General features: G+C 38.4%; 1 protein-coding gene across 1 annotated transcript in view; it reads right to left on the bottom strand.

Moving 5' to 3' along the window:
* Positions 1-7,353: 7,353 nt before the first annotated feature.
* Positions 7,354-15,949, bottom strand: part of RPGRIP1L (RPGRIP1 like) — a 96,214-nt gene continuing 87,618 nt past the window's right edge. Inside the window, exons 25-26 of the mRNA XM_024747495.1 lie at positions 11,733-11,866; positions 7,354-9,240 (exon numbers count right to left, since the gene is read on the bottom strand). Coding sequence (XP_024603263.1) covers positions 9,128-9,240; positions 11,733-11,866 — 247 coding nt within the window. The 3' untranslated portion in view covers positions 7,354-9,127. The remainder of the gene's footprint in view (positions 9,241-11,732; positions 11,867-15,949) is intronic.

The raw sequence follows: 15,949 nt of genomic DNA on the forward strand, positions 1-15,949 counted from the left end.
GAAAAAGGAACGAAGTACTGATACATATTACAATGTGGATGAACCTCGACAACACTATGCTAAGTGAAAGAAGCCAGACACAAAAGGTCACATATTGTATGATTCCATTTCCATGAAATACCCAGAATAGGTAAATCCATAGAAACAGAAAGCAGATGAAGGGCTGCCAAGGGCTGGGGAGAGGGTAATAGGGTATAAATGCTTAACGTATGCAGGGTTTGTATATTGATGGAAGCATTTTGAAACTCTATAGAGGTGGTGGTTGCACAACACAGTGAATGTGTTAAATGCCACTGAATTGTTCACTTTAAAATAGATAATTTTATGTTATGTGAATTTCACCATAATAAAAATTGGTTTTCTATAGCCTTGCTATTTGAAGGATAGCAGAGTTGGACTAAAAAAATCCTTGGTTCACACTTCATTTGAGTTATTTGATGAGTATTTCACTACTCTTGCTTTTGTGATTTGCTCTTGCAAAATCTAATGCCAACCAGATTTTGTTTTCTTTATAAGTGACTTTTTTTTGCCTGGAGGACCAGAGGATATTCTTTCTTTAACTTTAATGCCTCCTTGTTTTGTTAGGATATGTTTCAGAGTTGACTGTTTTGAAACAATTTTCACACATGGTGGACCCTTTCAGTACGTAGATTCAGGTCTTCTTTTATTTCAGGAAAGCTTACTTATGTTTGCCTGTCTATATTGTAGCTATCATTTTCTCACTGATTCTACCTATTTCTTTAATTTCATTTTCTTGGCTCCTTTCATTTCTATCCACTGTCATCCTTAGTCTATTTTCAGTCATATTTATTTTCTCTTAGGTACATTATAATTTAGTCATTTCAAGGTTAATTTTTTCTTCAATTTCTTTCCTAACATCAGTTCCCATTTTATAAGTTCCAGTTTGTCTAGTTTATTTTTAAATTCCCGATCTGTTTTTTTTCCTATCTGCAACTGCTTTTTGAATTATATTTAATTCATGTTGGAATACTGTATTACATTTTCTTTTGCATCAGGCCTGGTTTACTTTATTTCTTCTGGAGTTTTGCATCTACTGAAACATTTTTCTTAAACTTAAAAAATTGAAATATAACATAAATTCAGAAAGTAAATATCAATAGCTGATCACCATGCTTCACTTTTTTCCCCCACCATCTTAATCCACCATCATTAAGAATCTATCACATGCTAGGGTTTATCACAACACAACTTACCATAAATCATGTCATCCTTTTTGCCATTTGATTAGCGAGTGACCCAGTTTCAGAGTCCCATCATGATGTTCCACTTTCTAGGGCCATTTCTGGTATCTACCCTTAGCCTGGGTTCCCCCAAAGCAGGGTCTGAAACAGGGGCTTGCATGCAGGTACTTTATTTGGGAAATGATCCCGGTGAGAGGAGAGAGGGTATGGGAGGAGTAAAATAGAAGGAAAAGCCAATGCAAAGTTGTATTATCGGGTTGTTCACTTCTGTGAGTGATGGGGCTTATTCTTGCTGGAACCCTATAGAATGCACCTCAGGGTTTTCCATCAGAAGGATGAAAAGGGGGAGTATTGGCTCCTGACTGGCTCCTGACTCCTATTGGCCAACAGTTCCCCTGGGGAGTTAACTTCCTTGGTTGTGAATAAAAGATGGGGAAGGAGAACATGAGGTAGGGCCCAAGAAATATTTCATACTATTTTCTAATGGCTTCCACTCTTTCAGTTAAGAAGTCGGCTCTCAGTCTCAGTGTTGTCCTTTGTCTCTGACTTTTAAGATTTTGTCTTTTGTTTTCAACAGTTTTTCTATGATGTGCTTCAAGTAACTTTGTTTATCCAGCTTGAGTATACAGGATTAATTCATTCTTGTAACTGTGTAGTCTGGAAAATTCTTAGCTATTATTTGTTGGAATATTGATTCTAATTCTCTTTTTCCTCTATGGGACTTCAATTATGTGTACAGGCCTACTTAGTTTTTTTTACTGTGCTTTGCAGATTTTTTTTTTTTTTTAAACAAATTGAAGGTTTGTGGCAACCCTATATTGAGCAAGTCTACTGGTGCCATTTTCCCAACAACATCTTCTCATTTCATGTCTGTGTCACATTTTGGTAATTTTCATATTTCAAGCTTTTTCATTATTATTGTATTTGTCATGATGATCTCTAATCTGTGACCTTTGATGTTACTATTGCAAAAAGATTATGGCTCACCGAAAGCTCAAATGATAGCATCTTTTAGTAATAAGGTCTTTTTAAAAAGGTATGTACTTTTTTTTTTAGACATAGTTCTATTGCACACTAAATAGACTACAGTATGCCATAAACATAACTTTTATATGCACTGGGAAATCAAAAAATTTGTGACTCACTTTATTGTGATATTCACTTTATTGTGGTGGTCTGGAATCAAACTTGCAAGTATCTCCAAGGTATGCCTGTATAACTTTCCACACAATCCCAGGTCCATGAACTGCCCCCTCTGTTTTTCTTCAGTATTTTCCATTTTTCTTCCCATGCATCCAAATTGATATTTTCTTGATTTTTTTTTTTTTTACAGTTTCCTCTCTTCAATCGTGTCTGATTTGCTGTTGAATACTGACCTAATGAATTCTTAGTTCATAGATGAAATTCCTGGATGATGATTCCATTATCTGAATTACTTATGGGTGTTTCACGTGTCTGCTTAGTCTTCGGTCATGTGGTCTTGTCTCCTTACGTGCCTAGTTAATTTTATAAGTGTATCAAGCACTATACATAAAAAACGTAGAAATAATTTGAGCCTGGGGGATTTACTGGGGCTCCTAGTCCTCAGTGGACCCTAAATTACAATTTTTATTCTTCAAAGCCCTGTGAGTCTGTTGGAAGCCCTATTCAGCTTCTTGGCCTCTTACCCATGCTTTTAGATTGCAGTTGCATCTAGGAGAAAATCAGCCTTCCTGACTGGCTCACCTTCCCAGATTTTGTTCCTGTAATTCTATTTATTTGTTTATTTATGTATTTATTTGGTTGCACCAGGTCTTAGTTGCGGCAGGTGGGCTCCTTAGTTGTGGCATGTGAACACTTAGTTGTGGCATGCATGTGGGATCTAGTTCCCTGACCAGGGACTTGACCGGGGCCCTTGGCATGGGCAGCGCAGAGTCTTATTCACTGTGCCACCAGGGAAGTCCCCTTGTTCCTATAATTTCTTACAGCCTAAGTAAAATGAGCTTTCCAAGTTGTTCTTAACAAGAAGGGTGATCCAAACTATCAAATTTACAATTACTGGCGTAGAGCTCCATCCTGCTGCAAAGTTTTCTCATTTTTGTTCTCTTATGGAATATGGATGCAGGATTCTATTTTTAATTAAAAGTTGTTTTGGATTTTCCTGGACCAGCCAGGGCAGATAATCATATGGGTGGGGGAGGGGTTTGGGTGGCTTATAAGATTTCTTAGCTCAAGACTGTCCTCTTCTGTTGTTACAGTGAAGTGCAGTTTTTAAAATAAATGACCTTCTATTAATATTGACACCATTTAATGATACTATCTTCTTTCCCTGGGGCCCACAGTTTCAGCTGGTTCCTTCTTTATTTTACTACTATGCCTCCACGGGAGACTTCCCCCTTCCAAAGTGCCTCCTTCTCTTCCGGAAGAGGTGTCTTTCCAAGGCTGCTACCTCTGGCCCTCTGCATTTCCAAGCCCCTTCCGTTCACTTCCCCAGTAGCCAGTACTCTGATCCACCAGGCCACAGACACATCCTCAGCATTTCCTCACTCAGGGTGGACCGTCTCCTGGGAGAAACTTAGGTGATATATTATCTGTGTTCTGCCACCACTAAAATCTTGTCACAGGCTCCTCTCTTATGCTTAACCCTTGCCTTTCTCACCCTCTGGCGTGGGCTTCTGAGCTGATGTTTAATTATGTTCCCCACTTACCCATAAAGTGAAGTTTGTAGGATTTTCTGTCTTCTGGTTATGATGTAAGAGTGGGTTATCCCTTGTCCTATTAGAACCCCAAACAACGATAACACATTTTTTTTTTTTTTTTTTTTGCGGTACGCGGGCCTCTCACTGTCGTGGCCTCTCCCGTTGCGGAGCACAGGCTCCGGACGCGCAGGCTCAGCGGCCATGGCTCACGGGCCCAGCCGCTCTGCGGCATGTGGGACCTTCCCGGACCGGGGCACGAACCCGTGTCCCCTGCATCAGCAGGTGGACTCTCAACCACTGCGCCACCAGGGAAGTCCGATAACACATATTTTTAAGTTTTAGATAAAATTATTTTTTAGCTAGCCTTTTACTACCGATTTCTAATTTCACTGCATTTTGCTCAGAGAAACAAATTATAAGGTTTTGATTCTTTGGAAATTGAGACTTCCTTTGTGGCTGCGTACACGGTTAATTTGTCTTTGAATGTCCTGCACGCGTTCTATATCCATTTGAGTTTAGTGATCATACGAAGCAAATCTTCTAGACTTTTTCTTATCTTTTGATCTCTCACTCTCTGAGAATTATATTAGAAAACATGTAGTCACTATAGTTCTGTCAGTTGTTGCTTCATGAATTTTGAGGCAATACTGTGAGATACATTTACTCAAGTTCACTACATCTTTGACCACTTGCTCCCTTTACGAGTATAGAATCTTTCTTTGTCCCTTGTTTTCCACCTTGGATTCGATTTTGTCGGATATTAAAACTGTCACCCTACCTTAATGTTTACATATTTAATACATCTATGTCTTGTTTCATAGCTTGTCTTCCCTCTTTTGGTTAGCAAAGTCTTCCCAACCTCTAGGTTGTATTGTAGTCTCTTAAGTCTTCTTCCAAAATTTCTCTTATTTTTCCTATTGTTAATGAGGCCGTGTAAACTGCGACAAAACACATTTACAGAAAATACAGCTTGATTTTAAAATGATACATTTCCTTAAAATTTCTTAGAAACCGCTTATGCTTCAGCTCCTTACCAGTGATCGCTGAGAGCTTTCTGAGTTTCAGCCTCTGTTACTTCACTGTAAAAAAGTACAAAAGAAGCAAAGACACAAAAATTAGCTTGCTGTTTGTTTCCTTAGTTTCATGATGGCTGACTAAGAGTGCCCCTGTCATGTTAAATTAAGAGAAGTCTTAACACAAAGGAACATTTTGGGAAGGTCATAGATGACCTTCCAAATTTGGGAAATTGTCATAGATGCTGGTATCTAAAGAAGTGGTTATAGCACCAAGAGAAGAAGGAAAAAATGTGCTTTACTAATAACTAAAAATGAGTAGGGGGACAGACAGGTGGGAGGAGATGTTGCAGCTGAATATAGGTGTGAAGAGAATAGATGACAGAAATATAAAGATCAAGATGTACATTTGATTTAAAAAGAAAACTGATGATGTTCAATGAACAGAGAGGTGATGCTGTTACGGGGCTGAGAAAGGTGAATCTCAATAAAGAGTGAGAGAGGGCAAAAAGCAGAGGAAAAGCCTAAAGGTATATGGAAAACGAAAGGGCAAGAACAAAAGGTGTAATGGCATCAGGAACACGGGCCCAATTTCCCAGCAGGTCAGACTGTAAGGTGCAGTCCACTGGTGGTACCTTATTTTGAAGTGGAAGTGAAGAGTCTATCTTGCAAGATAAAAGAGATTAGGATGAGGAGATGTTTTCTAATTCTGTATTTTCAGTTTTTAAAACACTTGTTTCCATAGCTTTGATACTTCTTAGCTTTCTGGTTGACCGGCAGGTTGTTTTTGTTCTGAACAAAGGGGATGTAAAGCTGCATTTGCTCCCATTCATGGATCTAATTAGGCATGTTGCCCAAACTATAATAAATCATGGATTTAGTTTTTCTTTGTTAAGGTAGTCAGAGGCCTTCAGGCATGAGTGACTTATTAAAATGTACTCTCATAGTTGGGGATGAATGATCACCCTGGTATTGTCAATCACTCAATAATTTTATATCCCCAAAGCTCTCCCTTGGTTGTTTTGTACTACCCCAAAAATGACATTTTATTCTCGTATTTGTTCACAGACGTGATTCACATTTTGCTATCTAGAGCATAAGGAAATCATTCTAAATTCAGCAATAGTGCCAGTTTGACTAAAAAAAAGTTATTTTCCATATCCACCGGAATGTTAATCGGATTCTTGTTAGAACATGTGTAAGAAGTGGTTTTCATTGTCACAGCTCTTGATGTCAGATTACTAAAACAACTTATGTTTTGTTGTGGGAGCATGGGTGCACGCAGAACCTCCCCAATCACATGAACGCTCTCAGCCCACACTTCATAATACACAGAAATTATTTGTGTTTTGTGGTAACGACTGAATGGCAGGAACAGCAGAATTTCAACGTGGCTGTTCTTTATTTGATTAAATATATTCTCTATTTATTCTTAAAAAAAACTAATTTAAGTTAAACGGCAATAAACCATGATAATTTAGAAAACATGTTGAAACTGAGAGTGAAGAGAAATGTTCTCTACGTAAACCACACTGTAAACCATAAAACTTATTTTTGTCAACTGCTTCTCATGACAGTGGCTAGGAATTTGACATTTCTACTACAGTAGGCAAAAAAACATGTAAAATACACTCTCCCACATACCACATCACATCTCTATTTATATTTCCAAACTAAAAGCATTTCAGCCCCCAAAAGTGCTGAGTGTACTGCGTACGTTTACACCAAGAGCTGTAAGTTCATACAAGCCTTACCTTAAACTGGTGCACTTGTCTGGCCAGGCCCCCTGCCCAGCGCCAAGCCATACTTAATGGATCAGGCTTAGCTCACCAAGAGAAAACCATTGCTCTTGATCCTAAAAGGTGGGGAACTTTTCAGCGAACTCTGGTCAACACGAGACAAAACAGAAAACTATTCTCGGGCAGATTATGAAAACCATTTGAAGCATCCAAGACCACTTATCCACTTCAAAACGTGTCAGCAGCTATTCAACTACTTACGAAAATGAGTTTTGTGAAAATTCATGTAGTTTGAGGCCGAGTATTCTAAAACTAGAAAAGGAATCTTAAATAATCTGTTACGGTACACATGAAAGTGACAGAAACGTGGCTAATTCTCTAACGTTAGCTGAGGTATACATGCTATACAGTTGAGTAGATCTCAGAAGATTTATAATAAAAACTTCCCCTTTCCACTTAAAGATCATAAGAAGTCAGCACAATCTGGTCTTCTCCCTGCTGAAAGGGTATTTAGTTTGGGATGTAATGTTTTAAAACAATAATACAAACCTCCTGGGAGAATACCACAATAAATGTCTCAAAAACCACTCAGTTAATCCCAGGGTATAATCCGGCTGTTTTAAATTACTGCAGGGAATATTACGGGCCTTAATGACACTGTAACTGCTTAAAGCCAAAGAAAGCTAGAAAGAGAGGCCAAAAAGATGAGCTCAGAGCCAGCTGAAGTGACAACAAACATGTGGCTGTTTATTAGGATTGGAGAGGTTTAGTCTGCAGATGTTTGTGGTCTCTAGAAGGTTCCAGAGGAATGAGTTGTTATGAAGATTTGCAGAGTTTGATGAGAGCAAGATTCTTCTTGGAGATGGCAGGCCCCAGACAGGGAGGCCCAATGGTAGAGACAGAATTTATAGATTTCTGTGGTCAGATCATACTCTACTGGTTCCACAATGTACATCAACAAATTAATATTGTACGGATGTCATTTCAAAGCCTCCTAAAGACGAGAGTCATTATTGAAGCCATTAGAGCACAGATGGTTCAAACTATATGCAGATATTCATACTTGCATTTTTGCATTATAGCTGCTTTTTTTTTTTTCTGTTGAACTGTAATGAATTGTCTCATAATCTATTCCATCTTCTTGCCATTAGCAGGCTTTGAATGTTCACAAATAGGAGCAAAGAACTCATTTTCCAGAGCTTTAATCACACAAAGAGGGAATGCCTAATTCTCTAAATGAAATGGTCTGTGATCACTGAAGCAGAGATTTAATATATCACGGCAAATTAGGTAGATTTTAATAAATTACTTATCTCCCTGAATACTTTACATATGCTTAAGAAGGAACATAGCCTGTTTGCAAACAGTGAAAACCCACAGCCTATAAAAATCCTTTGAAGAAAATGACAAATAAAAAAGTAAATTAAAAAATGAAATGCATTATATCCTAGACCTCTAGAGACAATTCCTTTGCAGCATTGATTCACAGCTCCATTAAAAATATCAATTAAATCCTTCAGTGAGATTGAGTAAAAGCTAGAAAATTAACTTTCTGAGCTGCTTTTCGATGATCTGGTTATCCAGATACACCCTCGCATTGTACAAGCTTGATGTAAATTTAAAAAATGATAAAAAGATACTCCTTTCAGGTCTAACTAAGCATATCAGAATTTGAGGCATATTTTTAATATTTTCTTTCTATGTCATAAGCTAAGTTTTCAAAGTGTAAATTTCATGTATCTGTCTCCTCTTTACATACACACATTCCTGGATCCCATATTACCATTACAAATACATGAAAACAATACAAATAAGAAGAACTGTAATTTTTAAGAAAGAAAAACAAAAAACTTGCAGTAATTTAATAAGTTGGTGCCAAGTCTCATTCTTTATATTTAATTGATAGAAATGGCATGCATCAAAGAAAATGCATACTGAGCTTTAATGTGCATAAAATGGATATTAGCATTTTAAAGAGGAAGATTAACACATTAATCCAAGTAATTTTCATAATATTGCTTCTAATAAAATCTTCACAGTGCAAAACTCTTAATGAGGCTAATCATACACATTCCATTTAGTGGGACAATTAGGGATAACGTAAAAGTATTTCTTTTTCATAGGTTTTCTAAGATTTATGCTTTTTGCTTATTAAAAATAAAAATGGGAATTGCATTTCAGTTCTTCATAAGAAAATGTTGAAAATGCAAATAGACTTTCTCATGTTATCATGTAGGTATAAATTATTGAGAAGGTGTTGCCCACTGTGGAGAACTTAAGTCCTGAGGGGGTGGCAGTCATGGGAAGGAGGGAATAGAAAAATAAACAAATGGAAAAAGTATACAAAACTTGAACACTTCAAACCCAGGCCTCCTCCCTCCCAGCTTCTCATGAATTACAGATTACATACACCAGAGTAATTACGAAAATCTCATCTAAGTGCTTTCATGTGAGCATTTACTCAGGAGTAGGAGATGCCTCTGGAGCAGTTTCTTTCAAGCCTCCAAGTCATCTCTGTATTGCTCGTAGACAGACCGTAGGGCATGGAGTGCTTCGACAGTTACCCTGAGCTTGCCAATACCTCCACCATCTGCTCGAGCATCCAAAACTAGGGAGAAGATAGCAGAAAAGTGTTAATATCATTCAACAGATTTTTCTTCAGAGAGCCTAGCTGAAACAGTAGTTGAAAAGATGAAAACAGCTCTACAGAAGTCCAAAGTTCACTGGCATCTCAGAAATCTAAAAATCAAAGCTTGTCATGTGTGTATGAGTGTGTATACACATTTCAGATGTACTGTATGTATGTATACATATTGCTTGTAGAGTTAAAACTAATGATCTAATCCTGAAGTTTACCCAGTGGAACGGCTACAGGATAATGATTCCCACAGAATCAGAATTTCTTAGTAGGAAATAAAAGTCTAAAAGGGATCAAGATACGACAACGAAGAATTTGTTCTAACATACTGCGTTAACAAATATCAGAATGGCAACTTACTGTAAAGAAATTACATGATCATTATTTGAAATGGTTATTTATATATTTTTAAAGATTTTTTTTTTGATGTGGACCATTTTTAAAGTCTTTATTGAATTTGTTACAATATTGTTTCTGTTTTGTTTTGGTTTTTTGGCCACGAGGCATGTGGGATCTTAGCTCCCCGACCAGGGATTGAACCTGCACCCTCTGCATTAGAAGGTGAAGTCTTAACCACTGGGCCGCCAGGGAAGTCCCCTGGAATGGTTATTTATCTTTCTAAGGAAAACATTCCATTTAAAATAGATTATATGTGAAATTAGAAAAAGTTAAAATGGCAGACCCAGAATCTTAAGGTCTATGGATTGGCTTTGAGGGTCTACGCACTGATGTTGCAAGAAAGTAGATGTAAAATTTTGAGCGTCTGTGGGCTTTTCTGGGAAGGAGGCACAGCTTTAGTGGTGTATCAAAGGCAGACTGTTTGATAACTCTCTGAGCTCAGTGGTGGGGGCCAAATGGGATGCTGATTCAGACCCCAACCCTCTGTGAACACCGATAACCTACTAGTGACTCAAGGCCAGAATTTTGGACTTTGTAAGTCTTGACAGCACTTATGAGTCTATATAGTTTCCTATGTATTTTCCTCGTGGTTTTCCTTGAACTTTTAATATGTGTGTGTGTTTAACTCCAAGAAAATTTGTAAGGAAACCTTCAAATAAAACTTAGTATACAAAGACTTAGGTGGAGAAATGAGCAGGCAGGGAGATTGCAGGGGCACAAATGGTCCCCAGCGCACTGCCGAGCCTTCACCTCTTCTTTGGAACGCCTCACTTCTATGTCTGGCACAGAGCAACGCATTAAAAACCTAACCGTACCAGCGTTTAATTTTCTGACTCTTTCCCAGAACAAGGCCACAATAGCTGTCTCTATCAGACCAATATGATCATTTGTGGTCTTGCAGAATGAGAAGATGGCTTTTGGAACAGCACTGACTGTAGAAAAGATAAAGAATCTAAAGCACAGATAATTTTGAACATTTCTGTCAGACTCTCTTGGTTCTGGGTGTTTTTAATAGGATTTAGGTTCATATTTTAATCCTCTCATCTTTTTCTTCTGTGCCTGCCAAAGTTGTGATATGTGTGTGATATGTATAGTTTATAAAATTTCCCAGAATAGGTTTCTAATTTGGTTACTTGGTCTAATTTGGTTAATTATTTGGCTTGATCCTGACTTTTGAGCACTTGACACACATCCAGGACAAGCAGCTTGACATGTGAACCACAGCTGAACTACGGTGTAAGCAGAGTGCCTGGCACTTAAGAGGTGCTCAGTTAAGTGCTCATTTAATGCATGAATAAATGAGTAAACAAACCGTGTACATTTTTCCAGTGATGGATGGCTCTGCTGACTTAAGAAATGAGATTAGGACTCAGCCTCGTTTCTTCATTTATTGTACAGCCCAGGCCATCCCTGATTATTATTTTTAAAAGTCTTGATTTCACAAAGTACAGTGCCTTCAGCATGTTCTAAATGTGTTAGATAAGGATAAGGGGTAGAAATTAGGCATTGTTGGGACTCACACCTGGTGAGGTGAAAATCTAGAAGAGCACTTTTTGTCAGGAATCCCTAACTCCTCCCTGAATCCTGATGAGAAGCAAGTGACCAAAACTACTCAGTTATCTGCAGTGACTACATCACCGGACTGTAACATTGAAGTAAAGAGAAGCCTTGCAGAACACACTGCAATGGTCACTCAGAATAACATGCCCTAGCTGAAATAAGGGTTGACAGCGTGAGGCTTCTAGAAACAACATTACAAAAAATCCAATGGCCACGTTTTTGTCCCCCACAACCCCCCACCTAATACTAACAAAATGAATAATTCCTTGAGAAACACAATTAATTATTTTTAAATTTCTGTTGATTCAAAGGAAGGCAGAGAAGGAGGGTAAGGGGGGGGATGTAGGGAGAAATTCCAGCCTCAACAAATCAGCTTGAGTCGCAAAGGATTCAACTAGTGTGTGACTCAACGTCCTTGCAGCCAGCAAAAAGAAGGTTTTAATAAAGAATTTGGATTTCAGCAATTGCTGGTTGTACAGATTGAGCAATACTTCCACCCATACCATCAATACTTTGCTCGATGATGTCTCTCCCTTCCCGAAACATGTCGGCGAGGTCCACGTTAGCAATGCCGATGTCCTCACACTCCAGATCCTGCTCATCCTCTGGAGGGTCACTGACCACAGTGAAGCGAACGCTGAGAAGGGAAAGAACACAGAACATCGCTACAAAGTGAGAAAAAAAAATCACAAATGAAACAAAACTCCTGAATGGGTTTTTATCACAAACTGTGAAATCTCAGTTTCCAATTATTCCAATAAAAAGAAAATTATATAAGTTATTATATGAGCGATTAGAATTATTATAGCACACCCAGGCTTCACATGAACACTAATTCACTTTTCTAAGCACTGATTATCATTTATCACTAGAATCTGAGAAAATTACTAGGCGAAGAGAAGAACCAGATGTTCACTCTATTATACATTATCTGATCATATTTTGACATGTCTACTTTTAAGGCTAAAAGGATCAAGTGAATAAAGACCAGGGAGGTTAGGGCAGCTTTTTCAACAGAAATGCAACATTTTCTATAGAAATGCACAACTTTGGAGTTTCTACTAAGCAATTTAACCAACTGTATTCTATATATTCTTAATTATGTTAGCTAAACGTTGTAGCTCTACCCAATAGCTATATGAAATGTTTGTATTAGTTCAGCAATCTTTCAACTTACAATCATAGCATCCAAGTTTTATTTTACTTTTAGACATATAATTGGAGGGTTCTGATGGAACTGATTTGAATTAGTGGCTTGTGTTGAGGCCAAACACACTTGGACTGACCAAATGACAGGAATTTACAGTTAAGTACTCTTTTGATATGTCTTGGCAGCATAGCTTAAACCACGAATGCTTGTAAACGACCATTTTAACCATTTTCAAAATCTATCCATCCCAAATCAGAAACAAAACAAGAAACTTGTTTCTTAGATAACACTGTTAGGTAAAAACCTAAGTCTCTGGGATGTCATGCCTTGAAAAATATGCAAGATAAAAATCCTTTCCAAATGCTTACAGGTAAACATGACAATATTTTAAAATAATTTGCTAAAAGTATTCAACATTTCATTTCTTTACTAAGTCCCTGTTTCTCCATAGCAATAAATTCTGATCCAGAAATAGAAAGATGGATATTTTATATGATGCATAAAATAGATAAATTAAGATTAAGTGGTTTAAGGGCATCCGTTCTAGGTTCAAATTTCTGCTTTCCTATTAATTAGCTGTGTGACCTTGTACACATTACTTAACCTCTCTGATCTCGGTTTCCCCATCTGTAGAATAGTAATGGTTCACTCGGCTCTTGTGCCACTCCTTCTTGTGTTCACTCCTTCTAAGTGCCACTCATTAAACAAGAAGAATGATGATGAAAGATATTGTCCTAAAATGAATATACTTAGAAAAGAAGGAATTAGAAGTGATATTTGACGCACATTTTACACTCACAAGACTTACAGAAAGGATGGAGGCTACAAGATTGTAATAATATTAAGTGTTATCCTTATATAATGTCTCATATCTAAGGATAATTATCTATATACTTTACAAATGCATACCATTACCTCCACTGAATACATGAGAATTCTGAGACAAAAAGAAAAAAAAAACCTTCTAAGTGCCAGAGAAAGAGCTAAAAACAAAAAATGCAATATTTCTGGTTTAGATTCTATAGGGAGCAAAATGAGATGTCAAATACAAAATTAAGAAACTAAAGTTAGGCTCTAAAGGGAGGAAGGTAAAATAATTTAAAAACTACAGCTTGGCTTCGGCTAAACTGTACATACACATACATGGACACGCACAGACACATCTTATCTTACCTTGAACCCTGCCAAAACAAAGGGATGGAACCTTGCTTTACATGCTGAAGAGGCTTCACTAACCAGCTTAAATGTCATCTCCTCGGGTTTGCCTTCATGTTATTATTACTTTTTTTATTCCTACTTTTTGTTTTTGGCTGCGCTACAAGGCTTGTGGGATCTTAGCTCCCTGACCAGGGATCGAACGCGGGCCTGGCAGTGGTACCGCGGAGTCCTAACCACTGGACCGCCAGGAATTCCCTTTATGTTATTTTCCATTTTAGCAGCTTGTTTAGCTTTCTCTTAGTACCTATTGTAATATGTAATTGGTTGATTTGTTTACTTGTTGTCTGTCTTCCTCAGTGGAATGTATACTCCATGAGTGCAAAGATATCCTCTTGTTCAGCATTTTAGTTCCTGATACTTAGGTAGGGATCATAAATATTTGCTGAATTACTACATGAACTGCAAAATGGAAGTCCTAGTTGAAGGCTGGCTCATTTGGGGAAGGTTGACTGGAGAAGGCAGGCCTTGGGCTGGGGCCTCAAGATTTAGACCTCAAACGTCACCTGCTGTCATTTAGGAAACCAGAAGGCACTGAAACTCCTTAGATCATTTAGCAGTTTTGATTCTTTCCTCATTCTGAAATAGTTCATTTTTATATGAAACAGGATAGAAGAGCCTAAGGGCTCACCTGTGAGTTTTACATACTGGAGTGCTGATAGTTAAGTTGGATCTGTACAGTAGAATACTGTGAAAGGGAAGAAATGAAACCAAAAAGGAACCTTAAGTCGGTGTCAAAACCATGACTTCAAATAAATAATTTCCAGACTCCCATTTCAATGTGTTGCCTCCCTTTTAAAGTGACGCTTGTATATTTGCAAATATAGCATGGGACAGAATGCAAAGGTACTATATGTGATTCATTATACAATGCACATCATCTTATGTGTGTCAGAGAAGATTGGCCAAACTTATCTAACTGTGGCTCTATAAGTTATCACCAATGTTCAAGGGGGCTACTGTCTGAGAAAATGAATTCTTATAAACTAGGAGGTACTTTAAGTAATGTGACCTCAGAGTACTTAAAAAAGGTGAGAACATTCACTGGAATAACAGTTGTCTTTTGGTTGTGGAAAAATGTAAATGTAAACTCCTTTTTTTTTTCCCCTTAAGAAAATGATACTGTCAAAGGAGAGAAATGGGACAGGGCTATTCTCCCATGATGGCCCCATCCCTCCCCTGGCAGTCCGAGGAGCACATGGCCAGCGCTCCAAGCCCTCAGCTGTCATCAGCCCTGAGCCAGTCACTCTGCACCTGCAGTGCCTCTTGCAGTATCTAAAATGACATGAACATTTGTGCCTCTGTGGGCATTTAGAAATTTTTAGAGAAACAATGATGGGAGAGTGGGAGTCATTACAGCTATGGTGGACTTTTTTTTATTTTTAAAGTTCAGTTCTGGGCAGTGATGACCGAGCTTCTTGACCACAGAGAAGTAGATGACATGGCCAGTGCCGTTTAATCACTAGTGACCTGGGATACCCAGGGGGCCAGTGGTACTTGAGGTGGCCTTGAAAGAAGCTGAAGTATACGAAGTAAGTAAAACCTGAGTGATTATCTACCGTCCTGGGAAAAACAGAACCTCAGGGCAATTAATAGGGTTTTCCTACTCTTTCTTCAGAATCAAGATCCAAGGAGGGACTTCCCTGGTGGTCCAGTGGTTAAGAATCCTCCTTCCAATGCAGGGGACACAGGTTTGATCCCTGGTCAGGGAACGAAGATTCCACATGCTGTGGGGCAACTGAGCCCACGTGCTCTAGAGCCCACACACCACAACAAGAAAGCTCACGTGCTGTAACTACTGAGACTGAGTGCTGCAACTACTGAGCCCGCATGCCACAACTAGACAGCCTGCACACCGCAACTACTGAGACTGTGTGCCACAATGAAGATCCCGCATGCCGCAACTAAGACATGATGCTGCCAAATAAATAAATATTAAAACAAAAATCCAAGGAAATAATACATGTATTTCAAGGAGTTAAATAAAAAGCCACTGTCAGATCCTAAGAGCTAAGAATTTCAGTTTCATTTCATGAAACAGAAGATCAGATGCTAGTTTGGAAGCTCTTTTGAAAAATATAATGTTGTTAATGTTCACTTCCTGACCTCTAGGAAACAGATGAACCTCAATCTCTTTCTCAGGTGGGGGAGGGGTAAGAGCTGGTTTGAGGCAGTGAGAGGCTTTGTCACTGATGGGCCATAAAGGCAAGGAGAAGAGGACAATGGGGAGATAAAAGGTCCACCCAGGCCAACGGGGACAAGCCAGCAGAGGGGCATTGGCGAAGCCCCCAGATCAGGGGTTGATGGGTAGCACTTAGATAACTCCTCAGACTGCATGGATGGGAGCTCAATCAA

The sequence above is a fragment of the Neophocaena asiaeorientalis genome, unplaced genomic scaffold (genome assembly GCF_003031525.2).
Source record: "Neophocaena asiaeorientalis asiaeorientalis breed wild unplaced genomic scaffold, Neophocaena_asiaeorientalis_V1.1 scaffold438, whole genome shotgun sequence".
NCBI classification, from domain to species: domain Eukaryota; kingdom Metazoa; phylum Chordata; class Mammalia; order Artiodactyla; family Phocoenidae; genus Neophocaena; species Neophocaena asiaeorientalis.